The following is a 26,299-nucleotide window of genomic DNA, read 5'->3' on the forward strand; positions in this document are numbered from 1 at the left end:
TAAGCTGATGCAGTATGTACCTCTTTAAATTCTGATGTTGATGCTCCATCATTTTGTGATCTTTCTTCCATTATATTCTATAAAGAATAGGGAATCAGCACCAAGCATAAATTTTAATTGGTTAATGACCAGTTTTTTAATTTAACTTATTTTTCTAATCACCCTGTTCAGAGATGTTATTACAAACCTCTGGAACAGGTGGGACTTGAACCCTGGCCTCCCAGTCTAGGAGTAGACACTGCTGTGCCACAAGAGGGCCCAAATGAACAGTTATTAGGTAATAAGCTAATTTGAGTTTATAATCTTGACATAAAAGTGAATGGCCCAGCTCTTAACCCCTGTTTCCTGATAATGAGCAATTGGATGAGAAAACAGCTATCTATGAAATCACTGAAGATTTTGCATAATGTTGTGAAAGCAAGTGCAAATGTAACTCAAATGTTGTTTAACTTCAAATTAAATCCTGAATCTGATGATTTGAAACCTCGATAGCCATAAATTGAGTTTAGTATGGAAATAAGTAATTTCTATGCAATGTAGTAAGAATTTTTAGTTCGCTATTTTGATTCATTTACTTGCCGCTGATTTGAAGCATTTTTATTCAATATGGCATTGTAAGGAAACTGGCCCAAGCGTTTTAAGCTTGGGAACACCTTGGCTAATGAATAATATATTTTAGTATTTGCTGTTAAGCATAATTCATTAAGTGAATCGGTAATAATGTGTAGTTTTTCTAATTTCCTGTTTTAAATTGGATACTGGTGTGGATTCATATTCTTAATATTTTAGTTATTGAATGAAGTAGGACTGTAGGAGTTTCTTTCGATATATAAAGGACAAAAGAGAGGCAAAAGTGGACATTGGACCATTGGAAAATGACGCTGGACAGATAGTAGTGGGGAACAAGGAAATGGCTGAGGAACTGAATAATTACTTTGTGTCAGTCTTCACAGTGGAAGACACGAGTAATATCCCAAAAATTCGAGAGAGTCAGTGGGCAGAGCTGAGTATGGTGGCCATCATCACGGAGAAAGTGCTAGAAAAACTGAATGGCTTGAAGGTGGATAAATCACTAGGACCAGATGGACTACACCCCAAAGTTGTTAAGGAGATAGCTGAAGAGATAGAGGAGGCATTAGTGGTGATCTTTTAGGAATTGCTAGAGAATGGGAGAGTCCCAGAGGACTGGAAAATCACTAACGTGACACCCCTGTCTAAGAAGGGAGTAAGGCAAAAGACTGAAAATTACAGGCCGATTAGCCTAACCTTGATCATGGGTAAGATTTTAGAGTCCATTGTGAAGGATAAGATTTCTGAATACTTGGAAGTGTATGTTAAAATAGGGCAAAGTCAGCACGGCTTCATCAAGGGGAGGTCTTGCCTGTCAAATCTGTTATAATTCTTTGAGAAAATAATGAGTAGGTTAGACCAAGGAGAGCCAATAGATGTTATCTACCTGGACTTCAAGAAGGCCTTTGACAAAGTGCCGCACAGGAGGCTGCTGAGTAAGATAAGGGCCCATGCTGTTAGAGGCAAGGTGCTGGCATGGATAGAAGATTGGCTGTCTGGCAGAAAGCAGAGAGTGGGGTTAAAAGGGCCTTTCTCAGGATGGCAGCCAGTGACTAGTGGTGTTCCACAAGGGTTAGCGTTGGGACCGCAACTTTTCACTTTATGCATTAATGATCTAGATGAAGGAACTGAGAGCTTTCTGGCTAAACTTGCAGATGATACAAAGATAGGTAGAAGGACAGGTAGTATTGAGGCTGCAGGGAGGCTCTAGAAGGATTTGGACAGGTTAGGAGAGTGGGCAATAAAGGCATTTGGAGAACAATGTGGGAAAGTATGAGGTCATGCACTTTGGTAAGAAGAAAAGCGGTATGGACTATTTTCTAAATGTGGAGAAAATTCAGAAGTCTGAAGTGCAAAGAGACTTGGGAGTTCTAGTCCAGGATACTCCCAAGGTAAACTTGCAGGTTGAGTCAGTAGTTAGGAAGGCAAACGCAACTTTGCCATTTATTTTGAGAGAACTTGAATATAAAAGCAGGGGTGCAGTTCTAAGGCTCTATAAGGCTCTGATCAGGCCACATTTGGAGTATTGTGCGCAGTTTTGGGCCCCATATCTCAGGAAAGATGTACTGGCTCTGGAGCGGGTCAGAGGAGGTTCACAAGGATGGTCCCAGGAATGAGAAGCTTAATATATGAGGAACATTTGAGGACTCTTATACTCGATGAAGTTTAGAAGGATGTGAGGGGATCTAATTGAAATTTACAGAATACTGAATGGCCTCAACAGAGTGGATGTTGGGAAGATGTTTCCGTTGGTAGGAGAGACTAGGACCCGAGGGCACAGCCTTAGAGTAAAGGGAAGACCTTTTAGAATAGAGATAAGGAGAAACCTCTTTAGCCATAAAGTGGTGAATCTATGCAATTCTCTGCCATAAAAGGCTGTGGAGGCCAGGTCATTGAGTATATTTAAGACGGAGATGGATAGGTTCTTGATTGTCAAGGGTTACGGGGAGAAAGCGGGAGAATGGGGTTAAGAAATTTATCAGCCACGATTGAATGGTGGAGCTGACTCAATCGGCTGAAAGGCCTAATTTCTGCTCCTAAGTCTTATGGTCTTATGGTCTATGTTTTATTTCACTTTCAGACAAGATGCAAATCGTACTGCAGCCAGTGTTGCTGATATTCACAGACATGCGGGCATTGCTGAACGGTCACAGCCTCCAGTATCTTCCATGGTAAGATTCTTAAGAAATTGTAAATGCTAACACACATTGTTTCTGGTGAAGGGACAGAATTCTGTCAATAAATTTTAAGACTGAAAATACATACATCTAGAATTTTAAACTTGTGTTTGAATATGTTACAGGCTGTAATGGAAGTTGGAGGTTCAAAGAATTCTTCACTAATTTCAAGAAAACTTCCTACAATGCCAAAACCACAATGGCACCCACCTTGGAAGCTGTACAGAGTAAGCAAATTATTGTGTGAACTTTTTGCATAAATAACCTATTTGTCGATGTTCATCACAGGTGAAATGTTTCATTCTGTGGCAATAAAGTGTTAGTTTAAACATTTTCTTTTTGCCTGCTTACATATAAGAATACTTTCAAGTCAAACATGACTTGTACAAAAAAACTTCACTTGGACTCAGGATGGGCAAATCACTGGGCACTGATTGCAAATACTTGAGCTGTCATGATCCCACTTTCAGAACCCGTCTTTCCAAATAATAATCATATATCACGAACCTTCACCACTCCTCCCTGTGGCAAAGAATTGGGTATTCAACTTTATTTTGAATTGCACTAAAGCAAAGTCAGCATAGTTACAATAAACTAAAGTCATTTCCTGTGCTGTCATCTTTCATAGTTTGTGTGCAATGGTGCAACACTATGCCAGAATGTTATGAATTGAAACATCGTATTCACCATCTTCGATGTGCTCTAAACCAACAAGATTCCTTTCTAATGTCTTACTATATGGATTATGATTAGCAATATCATGTGCCTGAACTCTGTCCTTTTGACATTTGGAAATAATGGGTGTGATTGGGAAGACAATGTTACTCCTCGTTAATTGTGTGTAAAATAGCTTTAGGTGAAAACTGCTGAGAGTTTAAATGCCAATATCCAAACTTTTTTGTCGTGTTGCATTGTTCTGCCGTTATACATGCAAAATAGAATTTTGTTGTATTCCTCAAAGTTGGCATTATAGAAACATAATGCTTTTGAATTAAACTCAGTCAAATTTGTTTTGCTGTGGGAAATAAAAGTGCCATTTAATAATGTGATAATTGTTCATCACTGCCAGTCACCCTCTGGCACTGCACTAATGTGTAGAAACTCATTCATGAATTACTCATTGTTAGAGAATTTAAAATGTAAAATTAACTGGGGAGTTTAAATGTAAAATTTAACTGTTGAGGCGATGGCCCAGTGGTATTATTGCTGGGTTGTTAATCCAGAGACCCAGCTAATGTTCTGGAGACTTGGGTTCAAATCCTGCAGCAGATGGTGGAATTTAAATTCAATAAAGAATCTGGAATTAAGAGTCTGAAGAGTCTAATTCAACCCCATGAATCCATTGATGATTGTTGGAAATACCCATCTGGTTCACTAACATTCTTTAGGGAAGGAAACGATCATCCTTATCTACACATAACTCCAGACCCATAGTAATGTGGTTGACTCTTAACTACCCTCTGGGCAATTAGCGATAGGCAATAAGTGCTGGTCTAACTAGTTACACATACATCCTGTGAATGAATTTAAAAAAAACTAAATATGCTTTTTGATTTTGCCTTTCTGTCACTTAATCTAATTTTTCCTACTCCCTTTCTTCCTCTATATATACAGTGATGTTCATTTACGTTTCCTTTCTTTATTTGCAACAGCCTGATTGGTTAAGGATCTGTGGAGTTGCTTACCCTGTTCATTCAGGTTTCAAGTACCTTGAATCCCTTGCCATGCTGTTATCAGCACTTCCAGAAACTTGCAATATAAAAAAAATGAAGCTTCACCATTCACAAATCAGTCTGATGATAAATGCCATTTAGCATCATAGAATTTTACAGTACAGAAGGAGGCCATTCAACCCATCATATCTGTACCAGCTTCCAAAAGAACGATCCAACTGGTTCCATTCTCCAGCCCTATCTCTGTAGCCCTTTAAATTCACCACTTTTAGATACCCTGCCACACCAAAACACGAAATATTTCTCATTTCTTGGAAATTGGACATGATTAACATTATTTCAACTGGAAATTATTTTTGAAAAAGTTATAAGTGGCTCATAAAATCAGTAACATTCAGTTAAAACTTGCAGAGTTTTGTTTTCGGTTGTATGAAAGGATTAGCAAAGGTTTTGTAATTTTATCTTTTGCTCATTCTTTATACAGTTACATGGTCGAAAAGGTATGGTCAAATGTTGCTAATATTGATTCATGCATTTATCTATAGGTAATCAGTGGCCATTTGGGCTGGGTTAGATGTCTTGCAGTTGAACCTGGAAATCAGTGGTTTGTTACTGGATCAGCTGATAGAACTATTAAGGTAAGATTGGATGTTGGAAATGTGATTTTTAAAAATAATTTTTTGGGATTGTTAGGGTGGTACTTTATTTTTGGCTTATATTTGGGCAATTCCCTGTCTAGTACCATTGAACCCTTTACAGGACATTTACAGACATTTTGCTTCAAGTTAATTCTCCTATTACACAGAAAATGATTATATGGTGCCTATTTAACAGCATTAGCAAATGCATTTGCTGTAATCAGTAATTGTCACTGTTCTGTTTAATAAACATTTGAATGGAGACTGTGGAGAGAGTATTGGAAGGAGGGAAACCAGAATTGTTCAAGTACAGGAAATAAAACTATAGATGGAGATAATTCAATACCAGAGTGTTACATCTGAAAGTTCAGAAAATGACTTCGCTTGAAAGTGGTCCTACATAATAGTAAATACTATTCTTATAATTGGTTGGTTTTAAATGCATTTTTTAAAGAATGTAGCTTACTGAGTAAAAATAAACAACTCCATAAGATTGAAGTGAAAACTAAATACGATAGATCTTGGAAATTTGCAACAAAAATTGAAGATGCTGGAAATATTACAGGGCAGTCAGTATCTACCGGGTTTGATATTTTTGGTTCAAACCTAGATCTGGAGGGTCTTTCTCTGAAATATCAACTTCGCTGTCCTCTCCAACTGACTAGCTTGTATGTTCTTTGCATTTTGTAGGGGAAACTAAATACTGTTTTTGCATCAGTTTATACAGTTGACTGCGTTTCCATAGTTGTACTTTAAGATTTTAGTTATGATTATTATATAGAAAATTAATTGGTAATTGTAAAACAACTGAGCTACTGTTTAAGAAACTTGAAATGATTGCGTTTAAAATGTGCTACGTATTTCTAATGTGAGAGCCCATGTTGATTAACTGTATGCCATTGTTGCATCACTTTAAAGCTGTTTTGTTTTGGAGTGAGAAACAGTTTTTTAAATATTTTGTTGCATAGATCTGGGATCTGGCTAGTGGTAAGTTAAAGCTCTCTCTGACTGGGCACATCAGCACTGTACGAGGAGTGGCGGTCAGTTCACGAAGCCCATACCTTTTCTCCTGTGGTGAGGATAAGCAAGTGAAATGCTGGGATCTGGAATACAATAAGGTATAAATTCTTGCAGCATGGCATTACTGAAATGAATTCAGTCTTATACAATTGGGGTTGGTTAGCCCAATTGTCTGGATGTGAGGTTTTCAATGCATAATGACATCAAGAGTGTGGGTTCAATGCTTACAGCAGCTGAGGTCACCATGAAGGTCCTACCTTCTCCACCTTGACCCTTGTCCAAGAGTGTGTCGACCTCAGGTTAAACCACCACCAGCCATCGCGCGTGCTTATAAAAAAGCTGGGCAATGGTGACTTCACTAGAAAAGCTCGACAGGTCTGGCAGCATTTGTGGAGAGAAATCAGAATTAATGTTTCAGGTCATGTGACCTTTCCTCAGAGCTGAGAACTGAATTCTGAGAAGGGTCAGTCATCCTGAAACATTAACTCTGATTTCTCTGCATAGATGCTGCCAGACCTGTTGAGCTTTTCCAGCAATTTCTGTTTTTGTCTCTGATTTACGGTATCAGTAGTTCATTCGGTTTTTATTTTCTATGGTGACTTCACCTTTTAATGTTCTGAAGTGCTTTAGCTCAGCTTTGCAATGTTGGCAGTGAATGTGCACAATACATAAATATATGAGCAACAGTACATCTCTGTTTATTTCTGTGCTTCCTGTTTATTTAGGTTATCCGACATTACCACGGTCATTTAAGTGCAGTGTATGGACTTGATTTGCACCCAACCATTGATGTCTTGATAACATGTGGCAGAGATTCAACTGCAAGGGTAAACTATTTCCTAAAGTTATCAACTCTATGGGTGTAATACTTAGATCACAAACCAGTTCTTAACCTAATCATACACATCATCTTTTGGGTTTTGATAAAGTGATGCATAAAACCTAGATACTTAAGCTTGGTTTAATATTGCATGTAAAGGAACTGTTGAAAAAGTTTCCTTTGATTTTGACATAGGTTTGGGACATACGAACGAAAGCAAATGTACACACTTTAATAGGGCATACAAATACAGTAGCGACTGTAAAATGCCAAGCTGGTGAACCACAGATTATTACAGGTAAATAATTGTATATTTATTTTAAACATTAGCTGGTTAAATATAGAGACTTAAAAGATTATGCGTGTTTGAATGATTCAGGGTATTTTCACCTCCCTTCTATATTGTAGTTTTTGAGATGATTTACTGGTAATTGAAAACCTTCCTAAAGGGAAAACAGGAAGTAGAAGTGGGACAAGTAAACAAACAAAATACATGTTTAGAGGGGGTGTGAATGATAAAATAATGAAGAGTTGCTATCTGAAATACATTACACTAACAAAAATACATATAAATCACTCTTTCACTTGGCAGTACTGTTTGGAGTCTTGGATGATAATGAGGAGTGAGGAGATGAAATGGAAAGTGTTGCAACTCTAGTATTAATTGGTGATTGGAGCTGAGTAAGCAGTGGATCAAGGTGTGACGGGTAGGTCCCTTAAGAATGCTGGAAGGGGAGAACAGGGAAAGATGTGTTCAGTGGTGGCATCATGGTGGAAGTGACGGAAATAGTGAAGGATAATTCACTGAATTTGGAGGCTGGTGGTGGAAGATAAAGCGGACTCTGTTGTTGGTCTAAGAGGGATAAGACGTCTAACTGGGTGGTGAAAGCCTTGTAGGTGGTTCATAGAATTCCTGCAGTACAGAGAGCGGCCATTTGGCCCATTGCGTCTACACTGACCCTCCAAACAGCATCCCACCCAGACCCAATCCTCCACCCCATCCCTGTAAACCTACATGGGGGTTTTACCATGATTGACGTCCCCCCTAACCCATGCATCCCTGGACAGTAAGGGGCAGTGCACGCCTTTAGACTGTGGGGGAAAACAGGAGCACCTGGAGGAAACTCATGCAGACTCTGGGAGAAGATGCAAACTCCACATAGACAGTCACCCAAGGCTAGAATTGAACCCGGGTCCCTGGTGCTGTGAAGCACCAGTGCTAGCCACTGTGCCATCCCCTGTGAGGGAGCCCTCAGTTGAGCAAGAAGGGAACACTGATATGAAAGTTTGCAACATTATAACAATGGAGATAGAGAAGCTGAGGAGCAAATGTATACTTAAAGGAAGCCAGGATTTTTTTTTTCATTTACGGGATGAGGATGGTGCTGTCTAAGTCTGAATTTATTGCCCTTCCCTAATTGCCCAGAGGGTCACCCACATTACTGTGGGTCTGGAGCCACATGTAGAACAGACCAGATAAGGATGGCAGTTTCCTTCCCTTAAGGATACTAGTGAACCAGATGGGTTTTTCCAACAGTTGACAGTGGATTCATGGTCATAATTAGACACAGGATTCAAATCTGGGTCCCCAGAACATTGCCTCGGTTTCTGGATTAACAGTCCAGCGATAATACCACGAGGCTGTCACCTCCCATAAAGTAATTGAAATAGTTGGGGGAAATGAGTGGACTAAGAGTGATTAGTCATTCATTAGTGTACACCAGAAATGGAGACAAGAAGTCAAGGAACGGAAGAGTTTAAGGTAGATCACATGAAAATGACAGGAGGCTATAGATCGGAAGGAAAGTTGCTGCAATTTTCCTCTTCAGAGTGAGAGCAGGAAATGACGCCAAAGCAATCAATATATAAAAATGAGTTGAGGATGGAGGCCTGAGAAGAACTGGAGAAAGGAATTTCCACATTTTCCACAAAAAGGTAGGCAGAGCTAGGGCCCTTGCAGATACCTATAGCAACACCTTTTATTTGGGGGAAGTGAGTGGAGTTGAGGAAGTTGTTCAATGAGAGTACAAGTTCAACTAGGTAGTGGAGGGTTTGGTGGATGTACACTATTTGGACCTCTTCCATTCAAGCAGAAATAGAAAATCCCGAGGCCATCCAAGTGGGGCATGAAATTATCGACGGCTTGAACATCCATTCTAAAAAGGCAACTGGCAGGACCAGGAAATTTAAAACTGTCACAGCCACAAGGACATCAAGAAAGTCATCAAAGTAAGAAATCGAATAGTGAGGCAGGAGTGAACCATCACAAAAAGGCAATCCTGTAATTGATTTTGGGAAAGAAGTAGAAGCCCACTGTTGGGTGACTGAAGCTGAGGGCCATGAAGAGAGGATCGTTAGAAGAATTGAGGCCAGTGACAGACCTGGCAATGATAGTTTGTTGTTTATTGGTGGAGTTTTGGTTCAGTGTAAGGCAGGGGGAAGTATGGGAGAATTAGTGTTCGGCTTTTGTAAAGAGGAAGTTAGTTTGCCAGACAACACTACTGGCAGGCTTGTTGACAGCATCAAGGTTGAACCTGAGAGAACAGAGTTCAGCAGGTTCACAGGGAGACAGAGTGGTATGAATGAGATGGCCAAAGTCACACTGACAGTTCTCAATGAAAACATTGAGTGTGTGAGGGATCCAAGTAGATGGAGAAAACCTGAGAGGGATAAAAGGATTTTCTGAGGTTGTAGACATGCTTGCCAAGTCGGTGGGTTTTGTCACCCTGCTAGGTAACATCATCAGTGAAGTGTCTGGTGAAGTGTCAGTGTTCTGTCCTGCTTGTTATTTATATGCCACGGTTTGCTGAGGTGGTTGATATTACTTCCTGTTTCTCAGTGGTTTGTACACAGGGTCTAATTCAGTGTGTTTGTTGATGGAATTCCGTTTGGAATACCAGGCCTCCAGGAATTCCCTGGCGTGTCTCTTTCTGGCTTGTGCGATTATGGACGTGTTGTCCCAGTCGAATTTGGGACAACTGGTATACACTGGTATTTTTGTAACTTGAAAATGAATGCTACAACAAGTTTGTTTTATTTCTTTTAGGAAGCCATGACACAACCATACGACTCTGGGATTTGGTAGCAGGGAAAACTAGAGTCACATTAACCAATCACAAGAAGTCTGTTCGTTCTCTCATTCTACATCCAAGACAGTATGTCTAAAGATAATGTGTTCCTTCAATGTAATGTTAGAAGCCCTCTTTAAAACATAAATGTTTTTTTAAACATAATTGGAAGATGTCCATACATTGACATTCTTTGTCTTTATTCTTATAATTTTGATTATTTGTGCTATGCCTAATATCAAATTATTCCTTTATATTATAGATATACTTTTGCTTCTGGTTCTCCAGATAACATAAAGCAGTGGAAATGTCCCGATGGTATTTTTATTCAGAACCTACCTGGTCATAATGCTATCATCAATACACTTGCTGTCAACTCGGATGGTGTGCTCGTATCAGGAGGTAAACAATCGGGAAAAAATATAGAGATAAACTGAGCTGAGCAAGATAAGTATTTAGTATCTGGGTAATTTTTAATATTATTTTAGGTACAGGTGAGAAGTTATTTGGCTGTGTATTTTTCCTTCTGTAATCTACCTTGTTAGCTATGTAAAAGCAATTAAAATTTCAGTTATACTCAAAATTACAGCTTAATTAAGTGCAGTACCTTGTGAAATGTATAGTTAGATGAACTGTAGAGAAGTTACTGAACTTCATTAGTTTTAACCACAATTAACACAAGTAGATCTGTCCCATTGTACTGTGTTGCGAATTGCTTAAGTTTCATTGAAACAATGCTCAGTTAATCTGTAGTCTGTACAAGCAATTTAAAGGGATGGCATTTGATTTGTCAGGAGAATATTGTCCTTCCAAATGTATTATAAAAAGCACTTAGGTAAAACATACCACACTTCAAGCAAAAGATGTAATGTCAGAAACTTTCAGATTTTTTTGCATTTAGCTGTTTTATGTCTGGTCAATTTTTATGTGAAATTTATATTAACAGCTGATAATGGTACCATGCACCTGTGGGATTGGAGAACTGGTTACAACTTCCAACGAATACATGCTGCTGTGCAGCCAGGCTCCTTAGATAGTGAATCTGGAATTTTTGCATGCACCTTTGACCAGTCAGAAAGCAGATTACTGACAGCAGAAGCTGATAAAACGATTAAAGTCTACAAAGAAGATGACACTGCTGTATGTATTGATTTTAATTTTTTTAATTTAATAAGGAGGATTTTGTTTTTAAATGATTAAATGCCACAGTTCTGTATTTGTTTCTCTGAATTACTGCAACTAATAACAGCAGGGAATACATGCTACAATTTTGTCTTAGGATCTCTGTTCAAATTAGTTTAGTCTCCTGGGATTAAAAAGATACTTTATCTAGTAGCTGTGTGTGTGAGATGGAGTCTTATTCCAGTTTGCTATGAATATTAATCCATGGCACTAATTTATCTATAGTTCGTTGTTATATCTGTAATACTACATCTGTAAATTATTTTTGGGAAAGACATAAAAAGCTTGGCTTTGTACCTTTGTGTGTAAGAGTGTTTTATGCTAAAAGGAGAGTAAAACAGAAGTTATTATATTCCATAGCAATGTTGCTAATGTTGATGTATACAAAATTCATACCATATAATTCCAAAACTACAGTCTGGATTATATTTTATTATGTCAAACATTTTCGATTTGGTTTTGGAAAATAAAAGATAAATTCTGAGATGGAGTCCTTTATTTGCCACAACTTCTATTTCTCCTTCCTTAAAAGGCTGTCTTGTACCAATTTCCTCCCTCTCAAATGAAAGAGAGCAGTGACTTATTTCCAAGCTGTGCCTGATACTCTTGAATTAACATTGCTCACATAACAATGACTCCATGTAAGTGGTGAATTGGATAATTAGATTATTGTGGGATTCTCTTCCGTTGGAGTGGAAGAGAAGTCATTTGAAGAGATTCCCTGACATTGGCTCTGCAGTCTTAACTCTATGTGCCAATTCCTTCTCATTAATGAATCAGAAAATAACTAAAGGTAATTTAAGGTTCTTGCGAAGATTTGTGGGTGAGGTTGTTGACTTGCTCGCCGAGCTGGCTGGTTATAGTTCAGACATTTCATCACCATGCTAGGTAACGTCATCATTGCGGCCTCCGATGAAGCGATGTTGTTCTCCTCTGCTTAGTATTTATATGATCCAGTCTGTTGAGGTGTTTTATTTCCAGTTCTTTTTTGCAAGAGTTTGTGTATGGGGTCTAATTCCACATGTTTACTGATTGCATTATGGGTGGAGAACCAGGCCTCTAGGAATTCCTGCACGTATCTATGGGTAGCTTGAGCTAGGATGTTACGTTATCCCAGTTAAATTGATGGCCTTCAGCCAGACAGGAAGGAAACTAGCCATCAGGATACATGAGCACCAGTCAGCAGCAAAACGACACAACGAACTTTCCCTCATTTTAGTACACTCGGACAACGAAGGCCATCGATTTAACTGGGACAATGTGACCATCCTAGCTCAAGCCAACCATAGACAAGCACGGGAACTCCTAGAGGCCTAGTTCTCCACCCATAATGCAGTCAATAAACATGTGGAATTAGACTCCATATACAAACTCTTACGAAAAAGAACCGGAAATGACACAAAACACCTCAACAGACCGGATCACATAAATACTAAGTGGAGGAGAACAACATCGCTTCATCGGACGTTGCACTGATGATGTTACCCAGCATGATGATGAAACGTCTGAACTATAACCAGCCAGCTCGGCAAGCAAGTAACAACCTCACTAAAGGTAAGAAGAAATTATGATTAAAGGTATGATGAGCCTTAAGTTAAAATGTTAATAAATTTGAGTGACCCCGTTATGAGAAAATAAGGCATTGCCTAACTAATTCAGTAATGTGGAATAATGTGCTCCTGAAAGAATGTATAATTATTAAGATTTGTTTTTAATCGTTCTGCTATCTTAACCCCATTGCAAGGTAAACCAGTCTAGTCAAATTCATTGCAAAACTAGAACCTCAGCTAAGAGAAATTTCTGGTCAATAAAAGAACGTAGGCTTTACTAGCTTCTGACTAGGTCCTGCAAGGAAATGTTTACCATTGAGTAACTGAAGGTAGTTATAGCATGACAAAGTTAGTATAAAATTAAATGCAAATTTTAAATCCTCTTTAACAAAAAATTTGATATTCAAACAAATACTCAGGACAAGATGATACTCTCAATCCGGAATCATTTCTAAATGGTATGGAGTGCCTTTGTCTCAACCTTTAAAGTGGGAAATCTGATTTTGAACTTGAGCCTTTTATATTCCCCATGAAGTGGTTGATCTATCTGTCTCTTGTGTATTCATATATTGCTTTTTTAAATACATTTTAAGTCTCAGCAGCTGTAAGAAAATAGGCTGCTATTGTGCTTTGTTAAAATATTGTAGCCACAAACAGTGCTTGAGGATCATAACAGTCTGTTTTTGCTAGAAGTCTCATTTAAAGTAAACAATCTCACAAGTGCCAGATTAGGAAGGATACTAGGGCCATCCTACACATCTCTATCGGCAGTGCTATCCAAGAACCTGGTTATGGGAAATGTTTTAAATTCTCATACTGCTTAAATATATTTAACACTTTAATTGCTTGATTTATTTTCTGATTTTCTATGCTGTATCATTATTTACATAATATTTCATTGATTTGTCAGGTTTTGATCTGCTTATTATGTCAATAATGGGTTGAGCAAACCTTGATATGCTGTATTTTAGAAGAAAGTCTTAGAATCTACACAAAAACTGATGTTGCTGGAAAAGCTCAGCAGGTCTAGCAGCATCTGTGAAGAAAAAAATCAAAGTTAATCTTTCGGGTCCGGTCATAATGTTCTGAGGAAGGGTCACCTGACCTGAAACGTTAACTCTGATTTTTTTCTTCACAGATGTTGCCAGACCTGCTGACCTTTCTCAGCAACTTCGGTTTTTGTTCTTGATTTACAACATCCACAGTTCTTTCGGTTTTTCTTAGAATCTACAACTAGAAGATCATCTCAAAATACTTCATAGGATGTGAACAGCCTCGGATGGTTGCCAGAGATCAGAATGGATTCAATGTTATGAAAAGGCACTTGCGTTGGCAGCTGAAGAAATTGGCTTTGTCCTTTGCAATACTTAGTTGATGGAAATTTTTGCTGATATATTGGATGTTGGGCAAGTAGTCAGATAATTTAGAGACAACAGGGGGCTCAAGAGACAGCTGATGTGGTTGATATAAATGTCTTTAGCAATGTTTGGAAATTAATGTTGTATTTTCACAAAACACTAACAAGTTATAGCAGGCAGGTGAGAAAAAGGAGAGATGAAGAATTGATTCTTGGCAGATTCCAAAGGTGTTCTACAAAATTTTAACTAAGGATTGTTTCTGTGCTAACTTTATTGTGGATAAACAACGTTTTCTCTTTTCTTTTGATTTAGACGGAAGAAACTCATCCAGTCAACTGGAAGCCAGAGATCATCAAACGGAAGAGATTCTAAGTGACTTCCATTTAAAATTCATAATGGACATTGTGCTGAATTTTAAAGTTCTTAAGTAATGTTCTCCCATCTTTAGATTCTCACCTGCACTCCTGCCCAAATTCAAAATCATTCACTGGCTGAAAAGCAGACTCTTATTGGGACCACTAACCAATGTCAACTATGTCAACTTTTCCAGGAGAATGGTTGGTAGATTCTTTTGTGAGAAAAAAAGTTTTACACAGGCATTTGCCTTTCACAGCATTTCACCAAAATGAAACAAAGACTAAGACAGTGACATGCAGGGCACAGGTGCACACTAGTATGTTGTCAGTCCATAGTACAATGAGTATATTACTGCAGTGTTCCTCTGCCAGTTTATACTAAGATGTAATTTATTGGAACTTTGCTTCGACTGAAAGATGGCTAATGCCCTGGAGACTGTTTCAAGCTTGTTGTAATTCGGTTGTACGCTGTTTCATTATGATAATTGTATAAATCTTTGTCAGTGTTGAAAGGTTAAAGTATCCTGTTCAAGACTGGTTGATATTCCAAAAACGGCTCGAATCTGAAGTGTTAGAAAGTTCTGAAAGTACTGTTCAGACAGTCCCAGTTCCTACAGTGGAAACAAATTCTGTGAAGATATTTACAAAATATTCTCATTATTTTTCTTTTGAGGAGACATGGGCCATCAAGAAATATGTAGAAATATGATTTTTTTTCAACCTCACCATTAAATTTTAAAGCTTAAATGAATTTTAATGTTGTACTTTATCACTTTCTGAACTTGAGAAAGAGGTTTTGTGAAGACTGGATCATGCCAGCAACAATTAACAAAGACGTTCTGTTATTATTTCAAGCTTATTACTGAAGCGTACTTTAATACCAGCACAAGGGAGGCCACTCTTTTAGGATTTGTTAGAGTGGTTATGATACTGTTTACACAATACAGAATTTGATAAATATGATAATTGTGGTCCAGACAGGTAGAGACTATTCATGAGGGAGACGGGGAGCAGGAATTTACGAGAGACTACAGTTAACTGATCACATTTAGTGTTCCTCAGATGATGAACTTGTTAATCAATTCTAAAAGATTTACATGCAATATTTGCGTGAAGGTAAATTTTACCAGTTTAGGGTATGGGATTATGCAATGAAGACCCTAGCAAAGAATTGTCTTCAATAAATTTTTCTGCTCAATTCATTACAAAGTAGGAAAGTTTTCTGTTTGGAGGTAATTTTCATTGGTTCCATGCAATTGAATATATATGGAATTGTTCAAAGAAATCAGTTGCAAATTGACTGACACACTTTTACACTTAGGCCTTAGCTTTGAGCCTAGCACACATCTTACTGGGTAATGGTTGCCTTTTTCTAGGTAACAAGATTATGAAGTGAAATGAGTTGTTCCATCATTGTTAATTGAGTAGTATCTGTTTTATATCAGGGAATTTGCTGACTGCATTTTCTGCAGTCCCAGATGCAGGTAGTGTGATGGGGTGTGTGCCATTTACACATACAGTTGAAGAAATTGTAAATTTTTAATTGTTCAATCTTAGCTGGTATGTTCCTTTCTCAGATCTGGGTGACTTTATTTTGGGCCCTCTCCTTTGTGCAGTGTAACATACACTAAATTAAAATGCCTTTCAGTAATATCGCTGCAAGTTGAAGAATCACTCTGCCAGAAAGGAAGCTTCAACTCTCACACTGATTTAATTACATTTAAGTGAATTTCAGAATGATCATTAATTTATTCCCTTTGCCTTAAGATATTCTGAATACCTTGAAAAGCAAAAAGAATCCATTTTTTTGATTCTCTCAACATCTTTCAGAACAGAATTTTGGACACTTGGACTCTACTCCACTTTGGCATTCTATCTATATTATTGCCTTTCCTACTCTTTCTCTCATACCACTTCTGTTTACGACTGTATCTCATTCTCTTGATCCTTTTCCACTCTGTTGTTCCTCTCTTCCCCATCTCTCACTGCTTAATCCTCAATCTTGCCCGTTCTGACCCTCTTACTTAAATACAATCACCGCTTTTTCCAGCCTCTCTATCTCTTTTAATTGCTCTCTTGCTTACTTTTCTCTCTTTCTAGCTCCTTTCTTATATCTCTGACATCTGCACCACCTCTTCCTCTTCATGTCCCTTCTTTTAACCCTTTCCTTTCACCACCCTATCTTATAACATTCCCTCGCTAGTCCCTTGCCCATGCCCTCTCTTAACACTGGTTACTGAGATGCACACACGAGATCTTGTTCCTGGATGGTCAATCTGCTGAGTAAATTCTTGTACATAACTTCCTGTGACTCAGCTTTTCCTGCTGCACTCGTAACATCCTTATGGGCTGTAGCTTTATACCCTTTTCCTTGTCCCTTGATATAGAAGGTAATACTTCAAATTCTGTCATCTAATTTGGTTTTGGTGTCTTATCAATTCCACCAGTGCTGTGCAAGATCAACTTCACGTGATCATTTCCTGCTCTCAGGGGCTGTGTCCAGGGTGTTATGAAGTCATCTGATATTTAATTTGTCATTGAGGACTTTCGTTTGAAGTATTGTGTGGAAGATGGATCTTTTTCAAGTTGTGAGAGAATCTGGGCTGATTTGGGGATAGTGCTTGGGAAATAGGTGACTGAAAATCCTGAGGACCTTAAAATCTTTTTAAAGAAGGCTTCTTGGAAATTATGACATATGCGTTAATTGTTTTTTGCATTAGAGTCCTTTGTTGGGGCTATTTGAATAATGTTTTGAGCATGGAGGGTCTGATTATTTGAAATTTGTTTGAAAGAAGCCAGCTGTCTGAAACAGCTGAGCGGAGTGAGCCAGGTGAAACCTAATTGTTCTTCTGGAAGACTGACTGAAAGAACTTGTCAATATTTTATTTCCAAACTTGAGTTTGCCAAGATCCGCAGAGACAACCATACATGATTAGTGCGTTGACTGCACATGCAAGAACTCCATAATGAAGGTCTTCAGAACATTCTACACCAGTTGCATTTTTCCTTCATGGAAAGCCCTCTTTGGTCAGAGTGCGTTTTTGTTTATAAGTGAAATTCTGCAGAGAAAAATCCATTGTTCTCTTTTTATCTGCAGTGTGTGTGTATGTGTGTGTTTTGGATTATTTAGAGTGATAAACATTTATACTTTAATATTACAACCTATTATCTGACTCTGAATCTGAATCTTCATTGGCTCGTTTTGTTTTATAATTAATTGTTAAAACCATTTATTAAAGAAACCTGGTTACTGGATCTTTTCAAAGTCTAATTTAGAGAAAGCATGTGATTGACCATATTGGGAGTTGAGTAAAATATTTTTTGTATTACATTCTGAACTGTGGAATAATGGGACTTGAGTAACAGTGTACTCCACCGATTCTGGTCATAACATTGTGCATCTATTTCAGTACATTCTATCTGTATCTGGGTAAGGCAGGAAGGAGCGCTATTCCCACATATACAGGCTATTGTCCAGGAGAGTTGTTTTGAACAGAATGTCTTGGGTGAGCTACTGTCTCTGTTTTGCCCTGACGTGTCCTTATTCAGTTATAATTGTCTTTATTTTTCAAAAATGTTCAATATGAGCCTCAGCCATGATGTCTACAGTTAGAACTCTTCTCCCTTCAGCCATATGTTCTCCAAACTGCACTTTCCTAACACCTAGAGTTGAGCTCTACATGCTGGCTGAGATCATAAGTGGTTACATTTGATTTATAAAGAGAAATGCAAGAGATATTAAAATGCCTTATGGCATCTTATTCTACCCTTCAGTAACATTTTCATCCACTGTTCTGCTCTTCCACATTTCTGTGGACAACATACACCATTCAATAGATGTACAACGATAAGCTGTCCCTTAACCTAAATTACTAGTTCACATCTGCTGGCCCTGCTCTCATATACTCATGATTGCTCTTGCTTAAATTGAAAATAGCAGACTTGGACCAACATTTCTCTCCCAACAAATTGTGTGTAAAAATCAATCATTTTATTTTGCTACTACCCCAAGGGTGCTTTCATTGTTACGTCAGTAATTAAACCTATCTTGTTGGTCAAAACTTGCTCTTTCTCTGGTTGGTGCTGTAACATGCTGATCTAAGAAATTGTCCCAAAAAAATTCAATTCCTCATCTGGACGACTTTTTAAGTTAGCTCAGTTTGCTGGACAGCTAGCTTGCAACACAAAGTGCTGCCAACAGGGTGGGTTCAATTCCCATTCTGGCTGAGGTCTCCACAAAGGACTGTCCCCTCACCTGAAGCATGGTGACCCTCAGGCTAAACTCACCATCAGTTGTCTAAACTAATGAGAGAACAGTCCTCTGAGACTTTGAAGGTTCTTTGTGTAACATGTAGACAGCCATATTTTCTTATTGGCTGGGATTTTCCTTTTAATTTTGGGCATTTTTAAGGAGAGAGAGCTCCTGCCCTCAGTAGAGGAGATCTTGTCAGGTCATGTGCCAAACAGCAGGCTTCCCAAACTGTCAGGTGATGTAAGAGAAGTCACACCCCACAGTACCTGAAGCTGCCATCCAATCAGAGACTGCAGCTACCAAGACTGCTCAGAGGCCCAGCCTACTGGCTGTAGAGCAACTGTGAAGATTGGGACCAGCCAGAAGGTAAATTATATTGTCTGGAATAAATCATAGGATGGATATCATAACAGGGAGTGGTGGCTTCCATTGGCTACCCTCTGCCCCATTTATATTCCCAGACTCTGGCAAACTAACCTGGCAGCAGTCCTATCTTCCCAGTCAGGAAAGCAGCCACTTCTTACCTGCTGTGAAATCAGATAATTGGGCTAGTGGCAGTTCATTGGACATTAACTGACCAGTTAAGGACCTTAGTGGCAGGTTGGGAAGTTTGACCATGGACCATCTCACCAGAACTTAATTGCTAATGAGGCCTGAAGGGAATCAGTATCTCTTTGGGGCCAACTCACTCAATAACTTGTCCTTCTAACCACTGTCCCTGCCACTTTTAGGTGGGTGGGGCGTTTGTAATCCTGCTAATTGAATCAAATCGCAAGAAATTCAGGCTCATTATACAAATAGCAATGCTAGTAAAATATATTGTTAATTTTCTTGTACATTCCAGAAAAAATGTGTGGTGATGTCATTCTCTGCACACGATAATACAATGTAAATTGGCTGAAGACTGGAATGTGTGATGCTGGGTACCTCACTAAGAGGCCAAGATGGATCAACCATTTGCCATGTCTGAAGGTCACAAATGTTTCAGACTAGTCTTTTGAACTAACATACTATTGAAGGTGGGCATGTTAATATAGCTTCCTCCTCTGTTTAAGTTGCTTAAATGACGATCACCATCCACAACTGGATTGGCTATAGAACAGAGCTTTGATCTGATCCATTAGTTGAGGGATTGTTTTGCTCTATATATGCCTTGCTTCTTCCACAGTTTAGCTGGAAAGTCCTATGTTGTAACTTCAGTAGCTTTTAGTGGAGGGAAAGATTAAATTTGTTATTTACTCACTGTTCCCCACTTCTCTCTGTGGCATTTATTACCTAGTCCCTTTTAAAAAATGGCTGGAAGTATGTTGCCCCAAACTCTGTTTGTGAAGTCCAATTAAAAATGATCCGCAACAAATACTTAAGGGTTAAAAGGAAGTAAAGTTTATGAATGCATTCAAAACCTAGGGGAATAGGTTGGAACACATATACATCCACGAAAGGAAAGGGGAAAGGTTACAAAGGACTTAAAATCAAAGGTATTAGCTCTGTAATGGCTCTACAAGATGTTCAGGTAGCAGGGATATGTCACATCTAAATGGACAGCATACTCCATTATCTGTCTTATCGTACCATCCCTTAAAGTAGTATTCACCTGAGCATTACCGACAATAGTAGCAATAGCTGGACATCCATTCTAAAAAGTCCCATTGGAAATAGGTCCGAGCAGATCTGTACATCAATGCTTCCGACATATGGTTGTGACACATTATTCCACTTTTCCTTTGTGTGTGTAAAGAATTGTGAAGCTTGTTTTTGATGAAGATGGTGAAAAGGGTGGGGGCAATGGCACATCTCTGTTTGACCCATGTCTTCACCTCAAAGGCATCTGTCATATTACAGTCAGTGACGACCAGCATTGATACTGTGAAGGAACCTGGAGCTGTTGATGAATTTCTCTGGACAGCCAATCTTTGACAGGGTCTTCCACAGCACTACCCAATTGACTAGGTGATAACCAACTTGGAGGAAGCTCCTATATGAAGAGGAACAATTCTTTGAGAACACCTGTTTGCAAGAAGTATGGAAAAGGACCTGGAGAAAGGAATGTCAACAAGCTCAAGGTCAAGGAACAATTCCACCTCTGGGAATCACCTGCCAAATGTGTTGTCAGAGCTGGGATTCTAGGATTGGGCTCAACAGTCATGCAAGGGCCCTCAGACCCCATGACCAGTGACATGGAATTTCCTGGGTGGATAAACATACTGTTAGTGAGTGGTTGCTGATGACTATATAGGGGACTCTACTCCTGGGTCCCCATGATTTGATCTGAACTCACAGGCTGGATTTTGGATGGGCAAACAAATGCCCTTTCCAAGTACACCCAGACAAATCCGGGCCTAACCACCAATCCAGTCCACTTGTTCCATGTAGCTCAGGTATTGATGAATGGCCGTGATTTTCTACGCCAAAGTTTTTCGACAAAGAGGATTTGCCTCTCACTTAGACAGTACACCTTTTTCACAGAATGTACCTGCACCAGACCACCAATTATCGGTGGTCTGTGAACATAAGATGTTTAACAGTAACCCAGAAGGAAAATCATCCTTCCACAATCCATTGGAGGTTTCCACCGCCCTATTCTACCAACTAAGAATCTTAAGTTGTGCATTCCAAATGAGGTTTATATCCTCTCAGAATTTCACATGCAGTAGGCATGCCATTTTATTTCCCTCAACATATCTTGCAAATGGTCATAATTTGATCTTTCTTTAAATCTTCTTGGTCCACATTGTTCCATTTAATATTATAATCTATTTCTAGCTATTTTTACTGATTTATCTAAAATAGTCAAACCTAAGCTATTTGTGAATTATGTCCTGATGTTACGTTATATTCTTAATAGATTTACGTCCTACCTGCCTGAGAGAGAGGTCTTGTCTCCAACAATTAATGCATTCTTCCTGATCTATTGAACAGCTAGTTTGTTCCCAAAGTACCTTGACAACCTGATGAAGCATTTGATTTTGCACTGCTTGGGTTGATCGGTGTTTGCATCTTGGGGGTAGCCCCATATCTGCTGAATTAATCATCACTGGCACCCACCTTACGTTTACATGGTGAGACAGTATCACAACAACATGTCCGTTCTTTGGCCCCTGTTTATGGTAGAGCATCCTGCGGAGTATTTGGTTGTACTGCTAGTCTTGTTAGCAAAGGAGGTCAGCTTCACTGCGGCTTTTAATGTTTTAACACGGACATTTCCCTCTTTTCCTGGTGCGCAGATCTGAGGAGTTCAAGTGTTCCTAGCGAGGTGGTTCTATGTAATGACCAGTGTCTATACTTCTCCCACCCAACAGCGATTGATACCCTTTTGCATATCTGCTCTTCCCATTCCATCCCTTCCCCAGGCCTCACCTCCCACACTCATATAATCTCCTTCATCATGTCAAAACCAACACGACCTGACCTTCCATTCTGACTGAGTAGAAGAAGTGTACACTCCAGGAGGGCTCTATCTGCTCCCATCTGTTTCCCCTCAGACACCAGGCTGTTATGTTCTGTCCTCCTCCTTTTGGATGGATCACAAATTTTTATACACCCTTTTCCCATCTTGAACTTCCCAAAGTGTTCAGTGGCAAGCTTTAGTTTGCAATTTCCCTTTAGCTCACCAGTTTCATCTTCCTTCTCATGCCCCAACAATTAGCTCCAATCCACCCTTGGTTTTGCCCTGTATACTTCCACATCAGCCTGTTAAATCACTGCCTCAGCATCCTTATTATTATTTTGAAGTGCTATCACCTTGTCTAATTTCTCACTAATTTGTAAACATTTTTGGCGCGGCACAGTGGCTAAATGGTCAGCACTGCTGCCTGATAGCACCAAGGACGGCAGTTCAATTCCAGCCTTGGTTGGCTGTCTGTGTGGGGTTTGCACATTCTCCCCATGTTCGTATGGGTTTCTGCCAGGTACTCTGGTTTCCTTCCATGGTCCAAAGATGTGCAAGTTAAGTGGCTTGGCCATGTTAAATTGCCCAGTGTCCAGGGGATGTACAGGTTAGGTGGGTTAGCCATGGGGAATTCAGGGTTACAGGGATAGGGTAGGGGTTGGATCTGTATGGGCTGCTCTTCAGCAGGTTGGTGTGGACTTGACAGGCCGAATAGCCTGCTTCCACACTGTATGGATTCTATGATTACCTGGTTTGTCTGATCACAGGTTACCAATCACAAATCCCAGAATTATCACCCTTAGCATCATCTTCATGACTCTATAAGGCATGACTGTGCATATTGGAAGTCTACATAATTTAACATAATAATACATGAAATGAAGGATCTCTCTGGGGTGCTACTTGCAATCTGGGTCATGATGATGATTCCCAACTCTAGCAGTCTTAATGTTGGTATCTCCATTCATTATCTGGGATAATGTAGATAAGTTCAGTAGTCATCATCTGAAGCGTCCCCTATGGAAGCATCAGCAATGATAGCAATTCAGTCCCATATTTGCAGCAGCTGAACTGCATACATATACACCAATCTGGTTCTGTCCACTATAGAGTAGCATCCCCTGTAGAGTGGTTCTGGCGTACTTTCGGACTGCAACCTGACCCTGTAGACCCTGTTGATTGATTTTATTGTCATGTGTACTGAAATACAGTGAAAAGCTTTGTTGACAAGCGGTACAGGCAAATAAGAGCAAGCAAAGGATATACAGGTTACATTGCAAATTACATTATTTGAGGCCAGAGTCCATTCAACAGTCTGATAACAGCCAGAAAGAAGCTGTTTCTGAACCTGCTTGTGCACGTGTTCAGGCTTCTGTATCTTCTGCCCAATGAAAGAGGTTGTAAGAGGTCATTACCAGGGTGTGATGGGTCTTTAATGATGTTGGCTGCCTTTCTGTGGCAGTGAGCATGTAAATAAAGTCCATGGATAGAAGGTTGGCTTCCATGATCATCTGGGCTATGCACACCACCTTTTGTAGTTTCTTACGGTCCTGGGCAGAGCAGTTGCCATACCAGGCCATTATGCACCCGGACAGAATGCTTTCAATGGTGCATCTATAGAAGTTGATGAGGGAACTTATGGTCATGCCAAATTTCCTGAACCGCCTGAGGAAGAAGAGGTATTGTTTTCCCTTCTTGACTGTTGCATTTACGTGGGAAGTCCAACACAGATCGTTGGTTGTTGTTACTCCGAGGAAGTTGTTGCTCTCCACCCTCTCAAACTCAATTCCATTGATGTAAATGGGGATGTGTTCTGCTCCTTCCTTTCTGAAGCTGATGGTCAGTTCTTTAGTTTTGTTGACGTTGAGACAGATTGTTTCCACGTCACCATGTCAGCAAGCCCTCTATGTCCCTTCTGTATTTTGACTCATCGTTGTAAGATATCTGTCCCACTACAGTGGTGTCATCAGCGAACTTGTAGATGGTGTTTGTTTGGAATTTGGCAACACAGTCATAGGTGTACAGGGGGTACAGTAGGGGGCTGAGGACACATCCTTGCGGGGTTCCAGTGTTGAGTGTTATTGTAGAGGAGGTGCAGTTACCTATCCTCACTGATTACAGCCTATGGGTCAGAAAGCTGAGGATCCAACTGCAGACAGCAGAGCCGAGACCAAGGTCACGCAATTGAGATCAGTCTGGAGGGGATAATGGTGTTGAAGGCGGTACTACAGACAATGAGCAGGAGTCTGATATAGATGCCTTTGTTGTCCAGATGTTCCAGGGATGAGTGCAGGGCTAGGGATATGGCATCTTCTGTGGATCTGTTATGTCAGTAGGCAAATTGTAGGGGATCGAGGCAGGCTGGGAGACTGGCGTTGATGTGGGCCATGACCAGCCTCTTGAAGCACTTCATGATTACTGAGGTCAGAGACACTGGGCAGTAGTCATTAAGGCACGTTGCATGTGTTTTCTTCGATACGGGGATGATGGTGGTCTTCTTGAAGCAGGTGGGGACTTTGGTTTGTAGGAGGGAGAGGTTGAAGATGTCGGTGAATACCTCCACCAGTTGGTCTTCACAGGGTCCGAGTGCTCAGCTGGGGACACCATCCAGGCCGTTCGTTTTCCTTGGGTTGACTCCCAGGAACACTGATCTGACTTCTGAAGTGGTAATAGAGGGTTCAAGTGTCCCTGGGGCTGTCGTGGCAGGCGTCGCCACACCAGTAGTATTCTGCTCAAACTGAGCATAGAAAGCATTGAGCATGTCAGGGAGGAATGTGTCATTGTCTGCTATCTTACACTGTTTCATTTTGTATCCCATAATGTCGGTTAGGCCTTGCCATAGACAGAGGGAGTCTGTTTGGTAGGTCTGGGCCTCTAACTTGGTCCGGTACTGCTTCTTGGCCTCCTGGATGGATTTGCAGAGGTCATATTTGGATTTTCTGTATTGGTCAGGGTCACCTGACTTGGAAGCTGCACATATGGTCTTCCGTAGGGAGTGGATTTCCTAGTTCATCCAAGGTTTATGGTTGGGGAATACTTGGATTGACTTCTTTGGTACACAGTCCTCCACACATTTGCTAATGAAGTCCGTGACAGTGGTGGCATACTTGTCTAGTTGCAGTCTACTGAGTTGAAACAGTCCTGGAGACAGTCTTCTGCTGCCTCGGACCAGCACTGTACTTTGTTTCATGAAAGATTCTCCCATTTCAGCTTCTGCTTGTAACCTAGGAAGAGGAACACAGCACTGTGGTCGGATTTTCCTAAGTGTGGGCGGGATACTGAGCAATAGATGTCTTTGATGGTTGTGTAGCAGTGGTCCAGAATATTCTGTCCCCTGGTGAAGCAGGAGATGTTTTGGTGGTATTTTGGCATCACCTGCTTGAGGTTGGCTTGGTTGAAGTCACAGGCCACAATGAATAGAACCTCAGGGAATTTTGTCTCTAGAGTTTTTGTGGTGGCGTAAGTCTTATCCAGGCATTCTTCACATCCGTATGGGGTGGAATGTAGACTGTCAGGATTGTGGCAGTGAACTCTCGTGGTAGGTAGTAGCGATGGCATTTTACTGTAAGGTATTCTAGGTCCGAGGAGTAGTGGCTTGTCAGGGTCACTACGTGTAAGCATCAGGGAGTGTTGATCCGGAAGCATACCCCACCGCCCTTCACCTTGCCCGAGGATGTCGTGCAGTGTATGGAGAACCCGCGAGCTTGTACGGCACAGTCGGGAATGGCAGAGGTGAGCCAAGTCTCCGTAAAGCAGAGCGCACAACAGTCTCTCAGTTCCCTCTGGTAGTTAAGTCTAGATCTAAGTTCATCCATTTTGTTTTCGATACTTTGGACATTTGCTAGAAGTATACTGTTTCAGTGACTCCAAGTTCATGTGGTGACATTGCTAACTGGGATCTATACTTCTTGCAGTGTTCAGATATAAAGGATGCAGTTTTTGTCACAATCCAGCTGTAACTTCTGTAACCTGTGCCTTTGGAAGGTTGGGCACTAATATACTGCATGCACTGGTGATCTCACCTGGCACCCAGTGCTCAGTTCATGATGTGAATAGCCCAGAGCATTTTGTGAGGGTTCAGTTAATGTTTTCCATGATACCTAAAGAGTAGGCATTGTGCACAATGTGGCACTGACCTTTCACCCCAATACTTTAAAGCAGCCTGCATTGCTGTCCTGTGAAGTGACTGTCCAAATCTCACTCCACCATCTGCATTAGTTCCCATTGAGAGAACGCTTCCCAAACCA

General features: G+C 40.1%; 1 protein-coding gene across 1 annotated transcript in view; it reads left to right on the forward strand.

Moving 5' to 3' along the window:
* The window catches only part of plrg1 (pleiotropic regulator 1), a 30,382-nt gene extending 15,219 nt beyond the window's left edge, over positions 1 to 15,163 (forward strand). The window contains exons 6-15 of the mRNA XM_020515913.2: positions 2,651 to 2,741; positions 2,873 to 2,974; positions 4,966 to 5,058; positions 6,027 to 6,176; positions 6,804 to 6,905; positions 7,094 to 7,196; positions 9,945 to 10,053; positions 10,229 to 10,368; positions 10,913 to 11,106; positions 14,369 to 15,163. Coding sequence (XP_020371502.1) covers positions 2,651 to 2,741; positions 2,873 to 2,974; positions 4,966 to 5,058; positions 6,027 to 6,176; positions 6,804 to 6,905; positions 7,094 to 7,196; positions 9,945 to 10,053; positions 10,229 to 10,368; positions 10,913 to 11,106; positions 14,369 to 14,428 — 1,144 coding nt within the window. The 3' untranslated portion in view covers positions 14,429 to 15,163. The remainder of the gene's footprint in view (positions 1 to 2,650; positions 2,742 to 2,872; positions 2,975 to 4,965; positions 5,059 to 6,026; positions 6,177 to 6,803; positions 6,906 to 7,093; positions 7,197 to 9,944; positions 10,054 to 10,228; positions 10,369 to 10,912; positions 11,107 to 14,368) is intronic.
* The last annotated feature ends 11,136 nt before the right edge of the window (positions 15,164 to 26,299 follow it).

Source organism: Rhincodon typus, chromosome 1 (genome assembly GCF_021869965.1).
Source record: "Rhincodon typus isolate 14 chromosome 1, sRhiTyp1.1, whole genome shotgun sequence".
Lineage (NCBI taxonomy): Eukaryota > Metazoa > Chordata > Chondrichthyes > Orectolobiformes > Rhincodontidae > Rhincodon > Rhincodon typus.